This window comes from Venturia canescens, chromosome 1 (assembly GCF_019457755.1).
Source record: "Venturia canescens isolate UGA chromosome 1, ASM1945775v1, whole genome shotgun sequence".
Taxonomy (NCBI): Eukaryota; Metazoa; Arthropoda; class Insecta; order Hymenoptera; family Ichneumonidae; genus Venturia; species Venturia canescens.
In genome coordinates this window covers 40,630,233-40,655,679 of record NC_057421.1, presented here as the reverse complement: position 1 = coordinate 40,655,679, position 25,447 = coordinate 40,630,233, and the positions used below count along the sequence as shown (strand labels likewise).

Sequence of the window (25,447 nt, the reverse complement as noted above, 5' to 3'; positions counted from 1 at the left end):
CTTTCATACCTGCTCCTTTTAAAATTAAGGTAGCTCAAACCGACGCGTGGCGGCGTTCAGGCCAGGTCGGCAAGAGCGTTTCGTTACAGTATAGCAATAAATAATGGGAAAAGAAATTTTTAATTTATCGAAAATATAATATTCATTCGAAATTAAGGGCGTGGTCTTTTAATACTTGCCGTTTTTTTTTAATTTTTTTAAAGTATTTTTATAGTGATTCATTTTTACGGGACAACTAAGAAACTTAAACAAAATATTAACGTTACTCATAAGAGCAAAATGCCACTTTCTATTGGACCAACGACTTAATGAATACAAAAATACCATAACCGTATTGTCCGAATTATTTTTCCCCGGTAGAGTTTTTCATTTCATTATCCTATCTAGATAAATTATGCTTACCAGATACAGGAGTCCCCTCGGCGTGATACAACAATGGTTGATGTTGATTCTGATCGAGTGAGCTTGCCTGTTTTTGTTGTTGTTGTTGTTGTTGATGTTGTTGTTGTTGTATCAGTAGTTGCAACTGATGTTGTTGAAACTTCTCCAGTTCATATCTATGTCTGCGCTGCAAACATTCCAGCTCCATCGTTTGTCTGTTGGGTTGTCAAATCATTAAAATAGAATCTGGGGATAACACTAGAAAAATTTCGTTCTAGTGCCACAAATGTATGGAAGATGTATCTTCTAATACTTGTTCAAAGTTACTTCAGATGTTATATATTTAACGAAATGTATTTCATATAATTTTCCTAAAAGTTTGACGAGCGTTGATTGATCTCATAATCCCAGCAATAGGCGAACGAACTACTAGACAATACTATGTATTGATGTCAATAAATAAATTTAAAAAAATGTTTAACTGTGAAAAAATATGAGATCTATTGTAACATATACAGTGAATGAATTACGTTTCCTGTAATAATTCTGAATTTTGGAAATAAAAAAAAATGAGATCATTTTCTAACGTAGCCAAGTACAGTGAATGAATTAAGGTTCTTGTGGAATTCATTCGTGTACACTTTTAGCCCTAATCCCTCACTTATTCAGAAAAATTTTCCAGCAAACGTCACAGAGCAACAAAGGTTTCTCGAATGATTCTGCAATTATTAAGAGATTATCATCTGTTTTTATGCTAGCTCGGGTTATAAACTTAAAACAGTTTACGCGTACAAGTGCATGTATTGTATCTATACGATGTACTGCACAAATTCATTTTCAACATTACACACAAGCTTGGCGTGCATGGTTTTCAATCGGAAGCTCGGGAAGAGACAATTGTTCAAATTTACTATGAAAACAATAATTAATTAGAATTGTATGAACGATTGTGAAAAAAACCGATCCCCCAATAAAATAAGAGAGGGCCTGTTATATAATGATTTGGTAAACAATGCAGATGGGTGAAATTTGTGGATAAAATTGAACAATTAAACGAACGGATAAAGAAATGAAATCAATCAATCCCTTTATATGCCTTTATCTTGTACGGATAGATACGGCCATTCTTTCATGCCCATACGCATTTTAATTTATCCACGCGTCACTTTCACTCGTTTGTCCGTACACTCTTTTTTTTACCAAATGGGCAGATGATTGCATGAATTACACAAGTATTGAAATGGATGAACAAAGAAGTAAGCTGTGTAAACATTGATTTGAGAAAAGAAAACGCGCTGAATACGAAACATGTGGAGTAATGAATTTATCAGTCAAACTAGTCAAGAATAGATATTTTTCTTTGTGTAGCGCGGGATCTCACGTCGAACTACTCAATAAAATAGTTGGATGGAAAAGGGATGGCAAATTAAAAAACAATTACATGAGAGGATCATCAAGTTTTCTTCAAATATATGGACGGATGAGGCATTTCTTCGCCGAGCTTCCGATTGAAAACCATGCACGCCAAGCTTGTGTGTAATGTTGAAAATGAATTTGTGCAGTTCATCGTATAGATACAATGCATGCACTTGTACGCGTAAACTGTTTCAAGTTTATAACCCGAGCTAGCATAAAAACAGATGATAATCTCTTAATAATAGCAGAATCATTCGAGAAACCTTTGTTGCTCTGTGACGTTTGCTGGAAAATTTTTCTGAATAAGTGAGGGATTAGGGCTAAAAGTGTACACGAATGGATTCCACAAGAACCTTAATTCATTCACTGTACTTGGCTACGTTAGAAAATGATCTCATTTTTTTTTATTTCCAAAATTCAGAATTATTACAGGAAACGTAATTCATTCACTGTATATGTTACAATAGATCTCATATTTTTTCACAGTTAAACATTTTTTTAAATTTATTTATTGACAATGCGAATATAGAAAATCATTTAAAACGACGGTCACGACCTTTTAATACTTGGCGTGCCTTTTTTACTTTTTGAAGTTTTAATATTTACTGATTTCACTTCTTTTTGCGAGGCGCTATACAGGAATCGTATTTCATTCACTGTATTTGTCAACTTCAGAAAACGATGTTATTTTTTATTTATATTTTGTAGTATTGATAATGCAAATATAGAAAATTATTAGAAACTACGGTCGCGACCTTTTAATAATTGGCGTTCTTTTTTTACTTTGTCAATTATTTTTTTTTCTGATTTAGCTTATGTTTAGAGGCGTGACAATATTTACTTAAGAAAAAAAATACATTCCTCGTCTTCAACGAAAATTTTTAAAACGATTTGTTTCAAGTTGAGTGCTTTTCTCTATGTGGCAAAAGCAATCGACACAGGCAATTTTTCTATGTAGACGGACGAAAACTGTGCGGTTATGTTCATGTGAGTTGAAACCTTTTACAAGCAATAATGGTGACGATTTTGATTATCCATTCAGCAAATCGAATTTTCCAATGAAAGATTGGGAAATTCCTATGCAATGGGATGATATTTTCATTTTCTATTCCTTTTTTTGAAAAGCTCCACTTGTTTACTTGGAAAAATGATTTTTGAAACTATCTTCTTCTCATTCATGGATTCCATGTTGACATGGATACTGTCAATGGTTTGCAATGTCCAAAGAGATGTTTCCATGGTATTCAATGTCTAAGACCACAGCTTTATGGTTATTGGTGTCCAGTGATATTTTTTCATGGTCTTTTGTAACGTCTGAACCTGCCTCGTCAATGTAAACTATTAAATCGCAGATCTAAATATCGATAACTATGAGGAAATATATCGTAAACCATTGCACCGTTTACCTAATTATCGGGAAATATAAAATTGTCGAATATATATTAAAAAATACGAAGGCATCCACCTAGACATCGAAAACCCTATAGTCGCCAAACGAGACATCGAAAACTATAGAGCCGACGACCTGGAAATCGAAAACCTTCGAAAAACTCACCACACTATCGAAAACTATGGGGCGGTTGACTTTCATATCGGGAACCATGGACAAATTCACCTCAACATCGGAAACTATGGAGCTATCGACCGGGATAGTGAAAACTATGAAGTCGTCAACCTAGTCCACGAAAACAATGAGAAAACATACCTGGACATTGAAAACTACGGAGTCGTTAAACTAGACCTCGAAAAGCATGAAAAAACATACCAGGACGACGAGAGCCATGGAGAAATATACCTAGCCATCGAAAACCATGGAGCTGTCGACGTAGACATCGACAACAATGGAGCCGTCGACCTAGACCATGAAAACCATGGAGAAACATACCCAGACATCGATAACTATGGAGCCGTTGACCTCGAACACGAAAACCATGAAAAAAAACGAAAACCATGGAGGGACATATCTAGACATTAAAAATCATGGAATAATACACCTGGACATAGAAAACTATGTAGAAACATACTTAGACGGCGAAAGCCAAGGAGAAGTATACCCAGGAAATGAAAAGTATGGAGCTGTCCACCTAGACATCGAAAACCATGGAGGAATCTACCTAGACCACGAAAACTGTGGAGAAACATATCCAGCCATCGAAAACCATGGAGGAATATACCTGAACCTCGAAAATCATGATGAAACATGCCTAGACATTGAAAACCATGGAGGAATATACCTGGACGACGAAAAACATGGAGGATATACCTGGACCACGAAAACCATGAAGGAACATGGTTTTCGTGGTCCTTCATACTTGGTCATTGAAAACTGTGGAGCCGTCGACCTCGACTGCGAAAGCCACGAAGAAACATCCCTAGACCACGAAAACCATGGAGGAATCTACCTAGACCACGAAAACCATGGAGAAACATATCCATACATCGAAAACCATGGAGGAATATACCTGGACCACGAAAATCATGAAGGAACATGTCCAGACAGTCAAAACCATGAATACCTAGACATCAAAACCCATGGAGGAATTATCCTAGACCACTAAAACCATGGAGAAGCATACTTGGACATCGAAAACTGTGGAGCCGTCGACCTCGACCGCGAAAACCATGATAAAACATGCCTAGACATTGAAAACCATGGAGGAATATACCTAGACATCGAAACCCATGGAGGAATTATTCTCGACCACGAAAACCCGAGAGAAACATACCTGGACATCGAAAACTGTGGAGCCGTCGACCTCGACTGCGAAAACCATGAAGAAACATACCTAGACCATGAAAACCATGGACGAATCTACCTAGACCACGAAAACCATGGAGAAACATATCCATACATTGAAAACCATGGAGGAATATACCTGGACCACAAAAACCATGTAGGAACATATCCAGACATCGAAAACCATGAAGGAATATACCTAGACATCAAAACCCATGGAGGAATTATCCTAGACCACGAAAACCATGAAGAAACATGCCTAGACATTGAAAACCATGGAGGAATATACCTAGACATCGAAACCCATGGAGGAATTATCCTCAACCACGAAAACCCGAGAGAAACATACCTGGACATCGAAAACTGTGGAGCCGTCGACCTCGACTGCGAAAACCATGAAGGAACACGTCTAGACATTGAAAACCATGAAGGAATATACCTAGACATCAAAACCCATGGAGAAATTATCCTAGACCACGAAAATCATGGAGAAACATACCTAGACATCGAAAACTGTGGAACCGTCGACCTCGACCACGAATACCATGAAGAGACATACTTAGACCACGAAAACCATGGAGAAATATACCTTGGACATCAAGAACTATGGAGAAATACACCTGGACATTAAAAACTATGGAGAAATACACCTGCAGATCAGAAACCATAGAGGAATATACCTAGACATCGAAACTCATAGAGGAATTATCCGAGACCACGAAAACCATGGAGAAACATACCTGGACATCGAAACCTGTGGAGCCGTTAACCTCGATCGCGAAAACCATGGAGGAATATACCTAGACATCAAGAACTATAGAGAAATACACGTGGACATGAAAAACTATGGAGAAATACACTCGCACATCAGAAACCATGGAGGAATATACCTAGACATCGAAATCCATGGAGGAATTATCCAAAACCATGAAAACCATGGAGAAATATACCTGGACATCGAAAACTAAGGAGCCGTCGACCCAGACCTCGAAAACCATGAAAAAACATACCTAGACGACGAAAGCCATGGACGAATATATCTGGACATAAAAAACTATGGGGTTGTCCACCTAGAAATCGAAAATCGCCATAGAATGTACCTAAACCTAGTCCTCCAAAACCCAAGAGCTATCGCCCTAGACATCCTCGAAAAATCCAGCGGCGTCGACCAGAATTTTATATTTTTTTATAGCCCGAGGCTCTCGCCGAGACTATATTATCTCTGAATAAAACGATTCGCGGTGGTGGGGGTAAAACCGACATGTCATTTTCTTGAATTGCAAAGCTCAGGAGTTATGTCGCAATTTGAAAATTGAACTTTCAGCTAATTAAGAAATTCTCTTTCGATTGCGCCCAAAATCAGCATGATCGGTGGCGTAATTGCTGAGAAAAAACTTTGTACGGGCTCAAGATTATGCAAAAAGTACCAACACATTTACGCAGCTGACGTATCCGTATATGGGTTCAGACCGATACATACAAGGGCTTCTTGATGCCCATCATAACCAATCACCGGTGAGAATCTATCCGTCTCGACCAATCGCCGATGAGAAAGTTTCTGATAGTCCTCAATGTTTTCTTGTATACCGTCTGTTATCGTCTGTTATGTTATGTTAAAAAATTGGAGACAAGTACATTTATGTTTGATGTCACCTGGACAGTAGTCTCAGTGAAACCCTATGAGACACTCATGTAGTTCAAAACACAAATGCACGATGATTTATAAGAAGAAGTTGTTCGATCTGTTCTCTCGAAACTTGCTTTAAATGAGCAATTCATTACTAAAGGATATAAAAAAAAAACCATTTCAAACGCAATGAATAAAAAAATGAATCTGTTAAATCATGGTAATGCGTGAAAAACGTTTGGTTCAAAGGAACAAAACGTGGTCAAATAAATGCAAAAGTGACGAGTACATCGGATGACGAGTGAAAAAAATTCAAAACATAATAGTATGTTAAAAAAATTACGAAACCAATTGTAAATAATTTCAACAAAACAATTAAGAAAAGCTTTTACAAATCATGAAAAAATATTATATTAAAAAAAAATACAAATCTGTAATTATATTGTAAAGGGAAAAAAAAATTTAAATAGGACGTGAGAAATTCAATCTTACGGGAAGCACCCGGAACTTGAGAAAGTTCAAGTGAATCAAAAAAGTTACCATCTGAGTTATGTGCAGCACTACAATTTATGGCATCAATCGGAGGATAAGTATTTTATTAGTATATAATACATAATTTTTCACAATATGAAATTATTTTGAGAAACGTTCAAATCCAAAAAAAAATCGCATCGAAGGTAAAAGTCTATGGTGGCAGAGACTTCCTTAGAAGAAAATCGATTCTTCTCAGACTTTCAGGATCCCCTGGTATTCACAATATTCGACGTCGATTTCGTATCGGTACAAATTATGTTTAAATATGTGCTAAAAGTACTTGTCCGGCCCATCACTTTACATTCAAATTGCTCATTCAAATAAAAATCAGGGCTCTTCTAGATCTGATGGATCACATCTATGCGTACAGAGGGAAACAGAGGGAATTTAAAAAATTACCTCCAAGAGATTTTAACTTAATTGCATTCATTATAAAAACATGCAAACAAATTTTTCTTTAATATCCAAGAGATATTATTGTGTATTTATGAAAAAGTATCCTTCGCACGATAAGCATTGTCCAGCCTCCAAATTAACTCCCCAGTTTATATTGAAATGACGGCAATTTTTACTACACATTTTATTCTTCAAACGAATTTTATTCGGTATAGCAACTAATCTATTCTATTACTGAAGATATTCAGCTGATAATAAATCGCAATTCAATAAATTTTCGAGCAGATTCGTCTGTACAATTTCATTTTTTTATGGTCACGTACACAATTGCACTTTGTTGAAATCAACATTAAAAAATGAGTGCGACACGGGCATTTCTTGAAATTCGATGAAAAGTGATTCCCTAGTGTATTACTATATACACTTTCTTAAAAAAAAATTTTCGATATATCGGAATGTAAAGCCTCTATCCGTTGCAATGGTTTTGTTTACTCGATGCCATGAATTGTTGCGAAGAGATAGTTGCCGCCGAGCATATGTGGAATGATGTCCAAATTCAAGTGGGCGTGTAACGCCAGCGTTAATGCTAGTTCCATAAAAATAACGCAGAAATTAACGTCTAGTTTGATTTTTATTTGAATGAGCAATTTGAATGAAAAGTGATGGGCCGGACAAGTACTTTTAGCACATATTTAAACATAATTTGTACCGATACGAAATCGACGTCGAATATTGTGAATACCAGGGGATCCTGAAAGTCTGAGAAGAATCGATTTTCTTCTAAGTAAGTCTCTGCCACCATAGAGTAACAAATGACTTTTACCTTCGATGCGATTTTTTTTTGGATTTGAACGTTTCTCAGAATAATTTCATATTGTGAAAAATTATGTATTATATACTAATAAAATACTTATCCTCCGATTGATGCCATAAATTGTAGTGCTGCACATAACTCAGATGGTAACTTTTTTGATTCACTTGAACTTTCTCAAGTTCCGGGTGCTTCCCGTAAGATTGAATTTCTCACGTCCTATTTAAATTTTTTTTTCCCTTTACAATATAACTACAGATTTGCATTTTTTTTTAATATAATATTTTTTCATGATTTGTAAAAGCTTTTCTTAATTGTTTTGTTGAAATTATTTACAATTGGTTTCGTAATTTTTTTAACATACTATTATGTTTTGAATTTTTTTCACTCGTCATCCGATGTACTCGTCACTTTTGCATTTATTTGACCACGTTTTGTTCCTTTGAACCAAACGTTTTTCACGCATTACCATGATTTAACAGATTCATTTTTTTATTCATTGCGTTTGAAATGGTTTTTTTTTTATATCCTTTAGTAATGAATTGCTCATTTAAAGCAAGTTTCGAGAGAACAGATCGAACAACTTCTTCTTATAAATCATCGTGCATTTGTGTTTTGAACTACATGAGTGTCTCATAGGGTTTCACTGAGACTACTGTCCAGGTGACATCAAACATAAATGTACTTGTCTCCAATTTTTTAACAGCACTCGTGCTGTTACTTATGGTTTGATTTGACTACTTTTTGTGCACTGTGAACTTGAAAAAATTTTACAGGATATTGGAAAATCAAATTCTTCATATTAGGGCACAATATAGATGACATTCTGTTATTATTAATTCATTTTTTGTTCGTACCAAGAAATGCACACTACATGTATGAGTAACATATGTAGGGTTTACTCACTGAGACTACTGTTCAGATGTAATGATCATATTATCACCCATCAGAGTGTACTTGCGAAAAGACATATATTGAAAAATTTTTTAATTAAAATTATTCCCTGTGTCATTGAAAGAGATATCAAAAAAAAAGGAAGCAAAAATTTTTTAATCAAATTACGGCTAATTTATTTAAAAACTCAAAAAATTACAACGAATAATAAATTTCGATGTCGTTAAATAACGACAGGATTTCAATGACTAAGGCACTCGAATCTTTTTTCAAGATAACGCGATATTGATCGATTGGAATAATTAAATCCAACATAGGGGGTCACCCCGCATGGCGGCCGAATTTTGTAGGGTTTTTTCGCAATTTTCTTGCGGCAAAGAAAAAAAACATAGACTTTTGAAATTTAAAGGGTTTATTCAATGGTATTTCAACTCGATGGTAGAATTTTTTAACTCTGATATCTCTGGTAGATTCGGTGTAAAGCTACTCCACAGGAACCCATATGTTTCTTCATAGTCTCCACGATTCTAGGGGATCGGTTTATCTGAGATCAAAAAACCAAGGAGCGTTTGGATTAGTAAAGCAGTGGTTATCACCTAAATTAAAATTATACAGAAATATTAAACATTGAAGGATTTTTTCGTTTAGAAAAACCTTATTTCAATTTTTCAAAATGTTGCATAGCTCAATAATCCTTCAATTTCGATATTTCTGTATGATTTTAGTTCAGGCAATAGCCCACTGCTTTACAAATCAAAACGCTCCTCGGTTTTTTGATCGCAGATAAACGGGACCCCCGGGAATCGTGGACACCATGGAGAAGCATATGGGATCCTGTGGATTAATTTTACACGGAATTAACTCGAGACATCAGAGTTAAAAAATTCTATCCTAAAGTTGAAATACCAATGAATAAACTCTTTAAATTTTAAGTCTGTTTTTTTTTTCTCATCGCAAAAAATAGAGGAAACCCCAAAAAATGCGGTTGCCATGGGGGGTGACCCCCTCAAGCCGAATCAGTTTTTTTGAAAATAAAAATCGTTTTATTATGCATGCAAGTTGTTTTAGGTATTTTAATACCCACTAGGGTGGTAGTTATTTGGGATCAAATTTATTTTACCCTTTTCGCCCCCTAACTTGGTTCGAAATACATAAAAAGTAATGCTGCAATTTTGTCAGATTTGTAGAACAATGCTCAACCCTCGACCATGGGGGTTGAAGTTTTCTGTTCATAATACATGAAATTTTTCTGCGTTTGTGGTCACGATTATACTGTGGGCCTCAATACATTTGGAAAATCTTGAAATTTCCATAAATTGTTTTACAAGCATGTTGCTACACGAAAAAAATTTTCAAAACTCCTACCCTTAAAATGTTGTATAGCATCACTATAAGAACCCATTAATGCGCAAAACGACAATTTTGGACACACAATTTCAAGTACGCAGTTTTAACTAAAGAACAAAATCTGATATAGGGGGTTTTTGAGAGTGCTCTTTCAGAATCTTGCATTTATTTTGTAAAATTAAATCAAAATTTTCATTATTTATTCGTTTTTAATTGAAAAGTCAAGATTTTCTAACATTTTTTTTTTTCAAAGCGATTTCCCTTACTGTTGCTGCTCTCAAATAACCATATTATCGCCAGCAAAGATGTTTTTAAGGTCTGACGAGTCCAGAACACTGGTTATAAACACTTTTTTCTTACTCAGTTTTTGCATAATGGCGGCTTTTGCAAAACAGCATGATGAAAATCTGTATGATTTTTTTTCTCGAAAGTCTTGACATAACAAAGAAATGTTCCAGAACAAAAAGTATTGAGAATCTTCTAAAGAATACGTGTGATTTTTTTCAAAGATTTTCTAGCTATTTTACCACCCTAATACACACATATACACACACGCGGACATATTTTATTTCGAACTTAAATTTTACTTTGTTGGAATTGAAGTGAAAACTCTCCGTGATTATCAATTTAGTCCTTTTGATGAAAAAATTTCCACCAATGCAAAAAAATACTGATTGCCTCAGTTTTGATTTGCCAATAGAAATTTTGTAATCAAGCACTTTCGAATAGTCTCTTATACGTTTACAGACAATGCGATTATACTGCCTTTCTATATTTTTGTAGTCCCTGGCTCTTTTTCGTCATTCCTGTTTTGGGTTATTTTATTACAAGACGATGCCGCGTCTTTAGATATTCTGCAATAACAAACATCGACAAGTCTGATGATACAATCAGAGAGAGAGAGAGCTGATGAGAAAGAGCGAAGGCATGGATTTTTATTTCTAATGTTTCAGAATCCGGACTACATCTCAAAATATATATAGAAAAAATCTAACCTTTCTAAATATTTTTACCATCAATCCGAACGTTGTTGACAATTTTCGGTTTTTTTTCCGTTACACAACACTCTTGGATTCCTCGGTCTTTATCTCTTTCTTCTTCACTTTTTTCTCACCACTTTCACTAAAACATTGTACTGCTATTATTTATTTTCTACAGAACCGGAAAAAATTGGAACAGTTTCGGTGAATTGTAACATTCGCGATCTTTATAACCTCATTTAGTTAGCATTGAAATAACACACCATACGTCATATCATAACGGAAATATATAGGTATATACTTGTACTACCGACCGGGATATCGGTGAACTGTCAAATCGCGATCTTTATAACCTCATCATCTATCAGCATAAACAACACACCATACGTCATACGACACGAAAATATATAGGTATATATTGGTATTATGGCACCAGAAAAAAAATATATGGGTATATAAAATGTATTATGGCACCAGATTTGTCACTAGATATAAAACAAATAAACATCAAAAATGTGTGCGAAAATCCGACCCATTTTTTGACGCAATTAAAAAATAAATAATTAATATCTCTTCAACGCGTCAACCTACAGAGTTCGATGAGGTCGCAATCGAAAGAAAAAAAATAATAAAAAATATGTCAACGTATAATATTCTCCGAAATGATATAGTTAATTAAATATTGAAGAAACAAATTTTGAAAATTTTCGAAAACAATTGGAAACGCTATCGCTCCGGTAAAGAGTCTGGCAGCAACTCGTCATATCTTATAAATGTACTTGTCTCAGAGTCGCTGCCGCGACTCTAGAAAAGTGATTGCGATCGTAGCCCCGTGGATCAACGGTGCAAGATTTGCAGATTTCGTTTAAATAAATAAAACATTATTGGAAATAGCAGTGGATATAATCAATTTTATTTTTTTCATAAAAGAAGTTTCAATAAGTTTCGAGCCCAATTCACGACAATAATATCTATAATAAATAAAACCTCAAAAGTGGATTAATTGATCTCATACAGTGTACTGAGAGTGAGTAAAATATTGAGAAGTGAAAACGTGAATAATGTGTGTCGTGAAAATTAAGAATTATCTGTTCTACTTCGATATCGTAATATATACATAGATAGCAAATTTGCGAGATTTCGCGTCATGTTGACGTTTGAGGTTATGACCGCCGGAGTGCTGTTGCGTGCAGAGTGTAGAAAAATAAAAGTGGTTATTGAAAAGTGGAAGGAATCGATATTATTAATGACGTGACTAATTAGTGTTGAATAATAATAATAATAACAATGAGAAAAAAAACGTTCGTTCATTATAACCTCTAAAACGTTCTTTCCAAACAGAAATTCTATGTTGTGTAATTACATTAAAGAAAGATGTGGATGGTTGTGTGTAAACGAATTCAAATAAATTTTAAAAAACTTTGGTCAAGTAATTCAATGTATTGTTGTCATAATTTCTTTCATTTAGTTTGGCTGTGTTCACCGGTCCCTTTTTTCCACCTCCTTAGCTTACAGTGTATTGTCATACCAATTTCTATTTGTTCTCCAGACAATACGAGAGATATTCGTATTTCTATTTTTTTATATTAATTTCAACAAGATAATTTGAAATATTTATAACAAAAAGCCTTCATGATTGCTTGTTCATACACCCAAGTTTTGAAAAATCTTTGGGCCATGTAAATGTATAGATATATTCACTTGAGTTGTTACATGATAAATTTGGAAATTTATTTCAATAAGTCATTGGGTGCTTAATTTTCATGATATCAAAATTTGTATCTTCGAAATGCAATGAACACCTCTGATGTTCGACAAAGTGATGAAGCGACATGTATATTGAATATTTCCAGACCATGTTTGCGCCTTGTGGGTTGAAAAATTCATGTCATTAAGTCTACACCTGATCATTTTTGGATGTGATCAAATATTTTGTCCGCGGATAACCATGGAGACATACAAAATTACAGCATTTTGCTTGCTTCAACATGCATCGTATCTGTCACTTTTTTTTTGAATGTGTCATAATAAGTTTCAAAAATGTGGTTCATGTAATTTTGAAGTGTTTTTCCCTATAGCACCAAAGTCTGTATAACTGGTACGTAGCAAGTACCTATGAACTTTGATATTTCTGTGAAATAGCAGGTATGCCAATCTTTTAACATTTTGGTTCCGACTGGAATATATTAACGAAGATATTCATTACTAAAGTCTTCACCTACTTATTTCTGAATAGATCTGAAATTACTGTCTTTAGAAACTAATGCACAGATACATGAAACAATTTTGATTTGTGTTCTCTTTCAATTGCGCTGTCTTTTTTCTTTTTAACTATGGCTCTGCTCTTACCGATCCTTGTTTTGACTCCATCGGTTTGCAGCGGATCGATACATACTATTAATTGGTTGCCTAATATGTGTGTCCTAGGATTTTCTACTATTTCTTCATGCTGATTGTGGTAACGTGATTCAAGAGGTTTCCAATTATGATTATCAATCGCACATTTTGTACAACAGATTCTCAAAACAGTTTCTGGTCTTGATATAAGTGTAGTTATTCTTTTTCCACCTGGTCTGTCGAGTAATAAATTTTGAAACTTGTTCCAAAAAGTCTTTGGATGCTTTTTTTGCTGATAATATGAAAAGTTGAATCTTCGGAATGCGGTAGGCAAACACAAATATTGATAACAATACGTATGAAATGACGTGTATGTTGAGTATTCCTATTCTGCAAACTGCAAATGTGGAATTATTGATGAAAACATTCATTACGATAAGTGTACAGTTGCTCAGTTTTCCATGCGATTAAGTATAATACCTGCCAACATCATGGAAACCTACAGAATTTCTGAATGTTATGTGCGCTATGTCACTTCAATGTAACATCATGACTTCGAACAATTTTCCACTCTAATACTATAGATTTGGATCATTGAAATACAGCAAAAATCTGCAAACTATAAAATTTATATACTGTGCCATTCATTTTATTTTTTGACTTGCACCGTAACATAAATATGAAGTGAAAAATTCATTACAAAAGTCTTCGGTTGCTCATTTATGGATGGATTTGAAATTGCTGTCTTCCAAACTCATTGCGCAGATACATTGAATTGCAGCAGATACCTGCAAATTTGGAAATTTCTGTGGATAAGTATATGTGCTAAGTATCACCCCCTATCTTTATGGTAATACGTAATGGAACTTTGTTCAGCAAGTTTTAAAGTATTTCTTTTCAAATAGTATTAAAGTTTGAATTACTGCGGTATGGAGCGAATACCTTCAAACTTTGATATTTTTGTGTCGCTGCATGTGTGCCAATCATTTTAATTTTTTACTCCAACCGTAACATGTAATTTCAAAAATTCAACACAAAAGTTTTCAGCTTTACTAATTATCTTAATTTTCCTTTTTCTAAATTCTATGCTAAATTTCTGAATTTCCTAATTTATTTCTAAATTATCCTGAAATGAAATTGTTTTCCTCCACAAGCAATGCAGGTACCTTAAACGTCTTTGAATTCCGTTGCCCTGTTGAATCAAGTACGCTCAGTTTTTTTTACTTCTTTGAATTCTGACATAATAAATGTTTCCGGGTGCCTTTTTTCTGCAACTATCAAACTGTAGATAATTGGATCTCCGCGGCCACTTGCAAACTTTGGAAATATATTTCATCGGGGGCATATTTTGGATGACACGAAAATGTCTAGATTCAGAATGCAAAAACGACATTTAAAAATGGCCAATTCTGTTGTATTCGTTGTGTCTTGAATTTGATCTATCTTTTCTCGTTTCCTTTCTTTTCACTCACGTTATAAGCCGGAAATCATATCTCAGCCCGCAACACGCATTGCTACATGCTCTTGAGTTTCCAATGGACAAAACATATTAGAAGACAAGGAGAAAAATCACCAAAGTCCAAGAACAAACCTCTATCGAAATATTTTCAGTACAACTTTGACGAAAAATAGGTCTTTTTTCGTGGAAACTAACGTTATAAGCGGAAAATCGGATCTCGGACTGCAACCCGCTTTGCACCGTGCTCTTGGGTTCCCAATAAGCATAACATATTAAAGTACAAGGAAAAAAATCGCCCAAGTTCAGAGATAGACCTGTGACGAAATATTCCCAGTACAATTTTGAGGAAAAATAAGTCTTTTTTCGTAAAAACCAACGTTATAAGCCGAAAATCATAAATAATTCATAGAAATTTAAACTAAAATCCTATAGTCATCTGAACATAAATAAGGAACTATTATGAAAAAATACGTGATATCAAACCAAAAACTATCCCTAGGAAAAAAAAAGGTTGAGACAAGTACGTTAATGGTCCCTCGTTTGCTGATAATTCCATCCGAAAAAAAACTTGATAGAATTTTTTTTTTTAATTGTAAAAAAATTATTTTACCTAAGAAGAAAAAGGTTGGGACAAGTACATTGAAGGTCCCTTGTTTACTGATAATTCCATCCATAAAGAAAACTTGGAAATTTTTTTTTTTTTTTAATTGTAAAAAAAATTATTTTACAAAAAAATACAGAACAATTCGAAAAAAAATTTTCAAATCTTGAAAAAGCATTATCTTTAAAAATAACTAATCTATATCTATTTTTTAAAATGTCAAAAGAATCAAATAACAAGTAAAAAATAAAAAATCGAAAAATCGTGCTTGAAATAATTTTGGAAACCGATGCCTCATTCTTCTTATTTGATTCGGACAGCTAAATCAATTGAAAAAAAATCCATCTAATTTACGTGCAGCATTAAAATTTATGATATCAATCGGTGGACATGTATTTTATTAGTAACTCCAAATTTTGACATTATTGAATTGTTCTAAGAAGCTTTTAAATCGAAAAAAATGACATGAAAGCTAGTCATTTGTTACTCTATGGTGGCAGAGACTTATAAGAAAATCGATTCTTCTCAGACTTTCAGGACCCTCTGGTATTATTCACAAAATTCGACGTCGATTGGATCGATTCAAATTATGTTTAAATATGTGTTAAAAGTACTTGATATCGTTCTTATTATTCGAAAGAAAGGTTCTACAATTTTTTATTTCCATTAATTTTTTAGTAATTCCGATGAGACGTTCTGAGCCCGACGAGGATTCTCAACACTCATTTGTCGCCGGAGATTATATTTCAAATTATTGATAAATACTTGGCCTCGAATAGATATAATCAATTTTAGTACTGCACGTAACTTCCGTTATGACTTTTTTTTCACGAACTTCTTTTTTCTCGAAAATAATTATTATGAAAGATTTATGGCTCCTATGCGTAAAACGTCAATTTTTCAATGAAATGTTCCAATTTGTTCGATAAATATTCCAAATTATCAATAAAAACTTGGCCTCCATTTGATATCATACATTTTTATACTGCATGAAATTCGGATAGTACATTTTTCAATTTGCTCAATATTTATGAATTTTTTTGAAAATTTTTTATCTTCCTTTATAGAATTTTTTTCGATTGTTTCTTATTTCTGTTGAATTTTTTTCAACTTTTAAATTTTTCCTTTTTTACATCTATAGAATTTTTTTCCTGGTTTTGAATATTTTTTCTATGTCATCCAGAAACAAGGGACCATCAATGTACTTGTCCCAACCTTTTTTCCTTAGGGGAATTTTGGGGTTTGATGTCACGTTTTTTTTCTCGACTTCCTAGATTTCATTTTAATGGCTATAGAATTTAAATTTCAATTTTCATGTGTTATTTTGTTAGTATGTTTTTTAAGAATTTTATTTTGTTAGTGCATTTTCAAAGATTTTAAACACGCACGATGATGATATGATACTGTGATCTCTTTTCCGGACCACCGCAGAGGTAGAGTTCCAGGCGCGTTTTTTTTCCGTCACGTTATGTCCATTAGGAACCCAAGAACATGAGGAAGTTCATGTTGGTGGCTGGAATATGATTTTCGGCTCTTAAGGTCGGATTCCGAGAAAAAAAGACGGATTTTTCGTCAAAATTATACTGAAAATATTTCGTCACAGGTCTGTCCTTGGCCTTTAGCGATTTTTTTCCCTTTACTCTAATATATTATGGCTATTAGAAACCCAAGAACATGGAGAAATCCGGGATGGGTGCCAAGGTATGATTTTCGGTTAAAAATTTTGGTTTCCACGAAAAAAGACCAAATTTTCGTCAAAATTGTACACAAAAAATATCGTCATAAGTCTGTCCTTGGACTTAGGCGATTTTTTTCCTTGTACTATAACCCTAGGAAAAAAAAGGTTGGGACAAGTACAATGATGGTCCCTCGTTTGCTGATAATTCCATACATGAAAAAAACTTTAAAACAAAATTTTTATAAAAAATGGGCAACAAAATTATTTTATAAAAAAAATACAGAACGATTCGAAAAAAATTTCACAAATCTTGAAAAAGCATTATCTTTAAAAAAAACTAAACTGTATCTATTTTTTAAGGTGTTAAAAGAATCAAATAACAAGTAAAAAATAAAAACCGAAAAATCGCGCTTGAAATCATTTTGGAAACCGATGCCTGATTCTTCTTATTTGATTCGAAGGGCTAAATCAATTAAAAAAAATTCCATCTAATTTACGTGCAGCATTAAAATTTATTATATCAATTCGAGGCCAAGTATTTTCTAATAAATTAAAAAAAGTTACCATTTGAGTTACGTGCAGCACTAAAATTTATGATATCAATCGAAGGACAAGTAATTTATGAGTAACTCCAAATTTCAACATTATGGAACTGTTTTAAGAAGCTTTTAAATCCAAAAAAATCACATGCAAGCTAGTCATTTCTTACTCTATGATGGCAGAGACAATCGATTTTTTTCAGACTTTCAGGAGCTACTGATATTATTCACAATATTCGACGTCGATTGGATCGATAGAAATTATGTTTAAATATGAGTTAAAAGTACTTGTCCGGCCCATCACTTTCCATTAAACTTATTATATTTAAATAAAAATCAGGGCTTTTTTAGAACTGTTGGAGCACAAATATTCATGCAGAGGGAATTTAGAGAGTTATCTTCAAGTAATTTTCTCTTAATTACACTAATTTAATAACAATGGAAACAAATTGTCCTGTAATATACAAAAGATGTTATTGTGCATCGAAAAATAAAAAACATTTTGCACATTAAATATGTTGAAGCTTCCAAAATAACTCCCCAGTTTGTATTGCTATGACGGCAGTGTTTACTTCTCACTTCTTCCAGCGAACGAATTTCATTCGGCATAACTAACCTAAATCGCATTTCAATAAATTTTTAACCGGATTCTCCCGTACAGTTTCGTTTTTTTATGATTGATTTTTATTTGATTTAAATGAAAAGTGATGGGCCGGACAAGTACTTTTAACTCATATTTAAACATAATTTCTATCGATCCAATCGACGTCGAATATTGTGAATAATATCAGTAGCTCCTGAAAGTCTGAAAAAAATCGATTGTCTCTGCCATCATAGAGTAAGAAATGACTAGCTTGCATGTGATTTTTTTGGATTTAAAAGCTTCTTAAAACAGTTCCATAATGTTGAAATTTGGAGTTACTCATAAATTACTTGTCCTTCGATTGATATCATAAATTTTAGTGCTGCACGTAACTCAAATGGTAACTTTTTTCAACTTATTAGAAAATACTTGGCCTCGAATTGATATAATAAATTTTAATGCTGCACGTAAATTAGATGGAATTTTTTTTAGTTGATTTAGCCCTTCGAATCAAATAAGAAGAATGAGGCATCGGTTTCCAAAATGATTTCAAGCGCGATTTTTCGGTTTTTATTTTTTACTTGTTATTTGATTCTTTTAACACTTTAAAAAATAGATACGGATTAATTTTTTTTACAGATAATGTTCTTTCAAGATTTGTGAAAATTTTTTCGAATTGTTCTGTATTTTTTTTTATAATATAATTTTGTTGACAATTTAAAAAGAAAATTTTTTTAAAGTTTTTTTTACGGATGGAATTATCAGCAAACAAGGGACCATCAATGTACTTGTCCCAACCTTTTTTTTCCTAGGGGAAGTTTATGGTTTGATATCACGTCTTTTTTCTCAAAAGTTCCTTATTTATGTTCAGTTGACTATAGGATATTAGTTTAAATGTCTATGAATTATTTATGATTTTCGTCTTATAACGTTGGTTTTCACGAAAAAACACCTATTTTTCGTCAAAATTGTACTGGACATATTTCGTCACAGGTCTGTCCTCGGACTTCGGCGATTTTTTTCCTTGTACTCTAATATGTTTTGTCAATTAGGAACCCAAGAGCACGGCCGCAAGCGGGTTGGAGGCCGGGATATGATTTTCGGCTTATAGCGTAGGTTTCCACGAAAAAAGACCTAAATTTCGTCAAATTTGAACTGGAAATATTTCGATAGAGGTTTGTTCTTGGACTTTGGTGATTTTTCTCCTTGTCTTCTAATATGTTTTGTCCATTGGAAACTCAAGAGCATGTAGCAATGCGTGTTGCGGGCTGAGATATGATTTCCGGCTTATAACGTTAGTGAAAAGAAAGGAAAAGAGAAAAGATAGATCAAATTCAAGACACAACGAATACAACAGAATTGGCCATTTTTAAATGTCGTTTTTGCATTCTAAATCTACACATTTTCGTGTCATCCAAAACATGCCCCCGATGAAATATATTTCCAAAGTTTGCAAGTGGCCCCGGAGATCCAATTATCTACAGTTCGATAGTTGCAGAAAAAAGGCACCCGGAAAAATTTATTATGTCAGAATTCAAAGAAGTAAAAAAAACTGAGCGTACTTGATTCAACAGAGCAACGGAATTCAAAGACGTTTAAGGTACCTGCATTGGTTGTGGAGGAAAACAATTTCATTTCAGGATAATTTAGAAATAAATTAGGAAATTCAGAAATTTAGCATAGAATTTAGAAAAAGGAAAATTAAGATAATTAGTAAAGCTGAAAACTTTTGTGATGAATTTTTGAAATTACATGTTACGGTTGGAGTAAAAAATTTATATTATTGGCACACATGCTGCGACACAAAAATATCAAAGTTTGAAGGTATTCACTCCATACTGCAGTAATACAAACTTCAATACTATTTGAAAAGAAACACTTTAAAACTTGCTGAACAAAGTTCCATTACATATTACCATAATCAAAGATAGGGGGTGATACTTAGTACATATACTTATCCACAGAAATTTCCAAATTCGCAGGTATCGGCTGCAATTCAATGTATCTGCGCAATGAGTTTGGAAAACAGCAATTTCATATCCATCCATAAATGAGCAACTGAAGACTTTTGTAATGAATTTTTCACTTCATATTCATGTTACGGTGGGAGTCAAAAAATAAAATGAATGGCACAGTATATAAATTTTATAGTTTGCATTTTTGCTGTATTTCAATGATCCAAATCTATAGTATTAGAGTGGAAAGTTGTTAGAAGTTATGATGTTACATTAAAATCACATAGCGCACATAACATTCAGAAATTCTGTAGGTTTCCATGATGTTGGCAGGTATTATACTTAATCGCATCGAAAACTGAGCAACTGTACACTTATCGTAATGAATGTTTTCACCAATAATTCCACATTTGCAGTTTGCAGAATAGGAATACTCAACATACACGTCATTTCATAAGTATTGTTGTCAATATTTGTGTTTGCCTACCGCATTCCGAAGATTCAAATTTTCATATTATCAGCAAAAAAAGCATCCAAAGACTTTTTGGAACAAGTTTCAAAATTTATTACTCGACAGACCAGGTGGAAAAAGAATAACTACACTTATATCAAGACCAGAAACTGTTTTGAGAATCTGTTGTACAAAATGTGCGATTGATGATCATAATTGGAAACCTCTTGAATCACGTTACCACAATCAGCATGAAGAAATAGTAGAAAATCATAGGACACATATTAGGCAACCAATTAATAATATGCATCGATCCGCTGCAAACCGATGGAGTCAAAACAAGGATCGGAAAGAGCAGAGCCATAGTTAAAAAGAAAAAAGACAGCGCAATTGAAAGAGAACAGAAATCAAAATTGTTTCATGTATCTGTGCATTAGTTTCTGAAGACAGTAATTTCAGATCTATTCAGAAATAAGTAGGTGAAGACTTTAGTAATGAATATCTTCGTTAATATATTCCAGTCGGAACCAAAAAGCTAAAAGATTGGCATACCTGCTATTTCACAGAAATATCAAAGTTCATAGGTACTTGCTACGTATCAGTTATACAGACTTTGGTGCTATAGGGAAAAACACTTCAAAATTACATGAACCACATTTTTGAAACTTATTATGACACATTCAAAAAAAAAGTGACAGATACGATGCATGTTGAAGCAAGCAAAATGCTGTAATTTTGTATGTCTCCATGGTTATCCGCAGACAAAATATTTGATCACATCCAAAAATGATCAGGTGTAGACTTACAGACATGAATTTTTCAACCCACAATGCCAATCGCAAACATGGTCTGAAAATATTCCATATACATGTCGCTTCATCACTTTGTCGAACTTTAGAGGTGTTCATTGCATTTCGAAGATACAAATTTTGATATCATGAAAATTAAGCACCCAATGACTTATTGAAATAAATTTCCAAATTTATCATGTAACAACTCAAGTGAATATATCTATGCATTTACATGGCTCAAAGAATTTTCAAAACTTGGGTGTATGAACAAGCAATTATGAAGGCTTTTTGTTATAAATATTTCAAATTATCTTGTTGAAATTAATATAAAAAAAATAGAAATAAGAATATCTCTCGTATTGTCTGGAGAACAAATAGAAATTGGTATGACAATACACTGTAAGCTAAGGAGGTGGAAAAAAGGGACCGGTGAACACAGCCAAACTAAATGAAAGAAATTATGCCAACAATACATTGAATTACTTGACCAAAGTTTTTTTAAATTTATTTGAATTCGTTTACACACAACCATCCACCTCTTTCTTTAATGTAATTACCCAACATAGAATTTCTGTTTGGAAAGAACGTTTTAGAGGTTATAATGAACGAACGTTTTTTTTTTCATTGTTATTATTATTATTATTCAACACTAATTAGTCACGTCATTAATAATATCGATTCCTTCCACTTTTCAATAACCACTTTTATTTTTCTACACTCTGCACGCAACAGCACTCCGGCGGTCTAACCTCAAACGTCAACATGACGCGAAATCTCGCAAATTTGCTATCTATGTATATATTACGATATCGAAGTAGAACAGATAATGCTTAATTTTCACGACACACATTATTCACGTTTTCACTTCTCAATATTTTACTCACTCTCAGTACACTGTATGAGATCAATTAATCCACTTTTGAGGTTTTATTTATTATAGATATTATTGTCGTGAATTGGGCTCGAAACTTATTGAAACTTCTTTTATGAAAAAAATAAAATTGATTATATCCACTGCTATTTCCAATAATGTTTTATTTATTAACACGAAATTTGCAAATCTTGCACCGTTGATCCACGGGGCTACGATCGCAATCACTTTATAATAACATAACAGACGATAACAGACGGTATACAAGAAAACATTGAGGACTATCAGAAACTCTCTCATCGGCGATTGGCCGAGACGAATAGATTCTCACCGATGATTGGTTATGATGGGCATCAAGAAGCCCTTGTATGTATCGGTCTGAACCCATATACGGATACGTCAGCTGCGTAAATGTGTTGGTAGTTTTTGCATAATCTTGAGCCCGTGCAAAGTTTTTTCTCAGCAATTACGCCACCGATCATGCTGATTTTGGGCGCAATCGAAAGAGAATTTCTTAATTAGCTGAAAGTTCAATTTTCAAATTGCGACATAACTCATGAGCTTCGCAATTCAAGAAAATGACATGTCGATTTTACCCCCACCACCGCGAATCGTTTTATTCAGAGATAATATAATCTCGGCGAGAGCCTCGGGCCAGCAGACGACAGGGCTGTCAATGTACTTGTCCCGAGACTCTACCGAGTCTCTTGATTATTAATTGGTTTCCTAATATGTGTCCTATGATTTTCTAATATTTCTTCATGCTGATTGTGGTAACCTGATTCAAGTGGTTTCCGACTATGATCATTATTCGCACATTTTGTATATCAGATTCTCAAAACAGTTTCTGGTGTTGATATAAGTGTAGTTATACTTTTTCCACCTGGTCTCTCGAGTAATAAATTTTGAAACTTGTTCCAAAAAGTCTGTGGATGTTTTTTTTGCTGATAGTATGAAAAGTTGAATCTTCGGAATGCGGTAAGCAAACACAAATTTTGACAACAGTACTTATGAAATAACGTGTATGTTGAGTATTCCTATTCCGCAAACTGCAAATGTGGAATTATTGGTGAAAACATTCATTACGATATCTCTACAGTTGCTCAGTTTTGGATGCGATTGAGTATAATGCCTGCCAACATCATGGAAACCTACAGAATTTCTGAATGTTATGTGCGCTAAGTCATTTTAATGTAACATCATGACTTTGAACAACGTTTCACTATAATACTATATAGATTTGGATCATTGAAATACAGCAAAAATCTGCAAACTATAAAATTTATATACTTTGCCATTTATTTTACTTTTTGACTCTTACTGCAACATAAATATGAAGTGAAAAATTCATTAGAAAAGTCTTCAGTTGCTCATTTATGCTTTGAAATTTGATTTGAAATTGAATGAAAATGATTTGAAATTGCTGTTTTCCAAACTCATTGCGCAGATACATTGAATTGCAGCAGATAGCTGCGAACTTTAAAATTTCTGTGGATAAATATATGTGCTAAGTATCACCTCCTATCTTTAATTATGGTAATATGTAATGGAACTTGATTCAGCAAGTTTTAAAGTGTTTCTTTTCAAATAGTATTGAAGTTTGTATTACTGCGGTATGGAGCGAATACCTTCAAATTTTGATATTTTTGTGTCGCAGCATGTGTGCCAATCATTTTAATTTTTTACTCCAACCGTAACATGTAATTTCAAAAATTCATCACAAAAGTTTTCATCTTTACTATTTAACTTAATTTTCCTTTTTCTGAATTCCATGCTAAATTTCTGAATTTCTAAATTTATTTCTAAATTATCCTGAAATGAAATTGTTTTCCTCCTCAACCAATGCAGGTACCTTAAACGTCTTTGATTTCCGTTGCTCTGTTGAATTAAGTACGCTCAGTTTTTTTTTGCTTCTTTGAGTTCTGACATAATAAATGTTTCCGGGTGCCTTTTATCTGCAACTATCAAACTGTAGATAATTGGATCTCAGCGGCCACTTGCAAACTTTGGAAATATATTTCATCAGGGGCATGTTTTGGATGACACGAAAACATCTAGATTCAGAATGCAAAAGCGACATTCAAAAATGGCCAATTCTGTTGGATTTGTTGTGTCTTGAATTTGATCTGTCTTTCCTCTTTTCCTTTCTTTTTTCTAACGTTATAAGCTGGAAATCATATCGCAGCCCTCAACACGCATTGCTACATGCTCTTGAGTTCCCAATGGACAAAACATATTAGGGTACAAGGAAAAAAAGCGCCAAAGTCCAAGAACAGACCTGTGACGAAATATTTCCAGTAAAATTTTGACGCAAAATAGGTTCTTTTTCGTGGAAACCAGCGTTATAAGCCGAAAATCATAAATAATCCATAGAAATTCAAACTAGGGAGAGCGGCTAGTCCGATGGACAAAGATCCGGGCCCGCAATCCGCAAGTCCCGGGTTCGAATCCCGGCCAAGACACCAATGAAAAATTGAAAATGTTTTTCAAGTGTTTTCTGCTGTTACCGCGGGTGGTTCGGACTCCACCTTTATAAATCCATGGCCTAACACCTCTATGTGATACGTGTGCGGTCGCGGTATACGGGGCTTTGGGGGCCTCCGTGGACGGTTCTCATCGTGCGGATGGCCCTCTAGCCGTGTACTGGCTGGCGCAACGTATCACAATAGAGGGGCGCATGATTGAGCACCTCTGATGGAGGCGCTTGAGCGTGCTCGCACTGCCACCAGAGGGGATCAACCAAGTACCGCCTGTATCGGCAAGGTTTTCTGCAGTTTCCCTTCGCCCTCGGCAAATGCGATACAGTGGGGAGTAAGTCGGCTGCAGCCGCAATAGGAGGGGAAAAAATGGAATATGGGAATAGGGAGGGATTGTAAAAAGGCAGAATGCCGTACACTGGTAACAAAATAAAAAAAAAAAATAAATAAATAAATAGAAATTCAAACTAAAATCCTATAGTCAACTGAACATAAATAAGGAACTTTTGAGAAAAAAGACGTGATATCAAACCATAAACTTCCCCTATCCATGGGCCGGACAAGTACTTTTAACTCATATTT

At 34.0% G+C, this 25,447-nt stretch overlaps 1 protein-coding gene across 1 annotated transcript in view; it reads right to left on the bottom strand.

Moving 5' to 3' along the window:
- The window catches only part of LOC122408149 (uncharacterized), a 1,237,064-nt gene that overhangs the window by 77,986 nt on the left and 1,133,631 nt on the right, over positions 1-25,447 (bottom strand). The window contains exon 24 of the mRNA XM_043414787.1: positions 403-596. Coding sequence (XP_043270722.1) covers positions 403-596 — 194 coding nt within the window. The remainder of the gene's footprint in view (positions 1-402; positions 597-25,447) is intronic.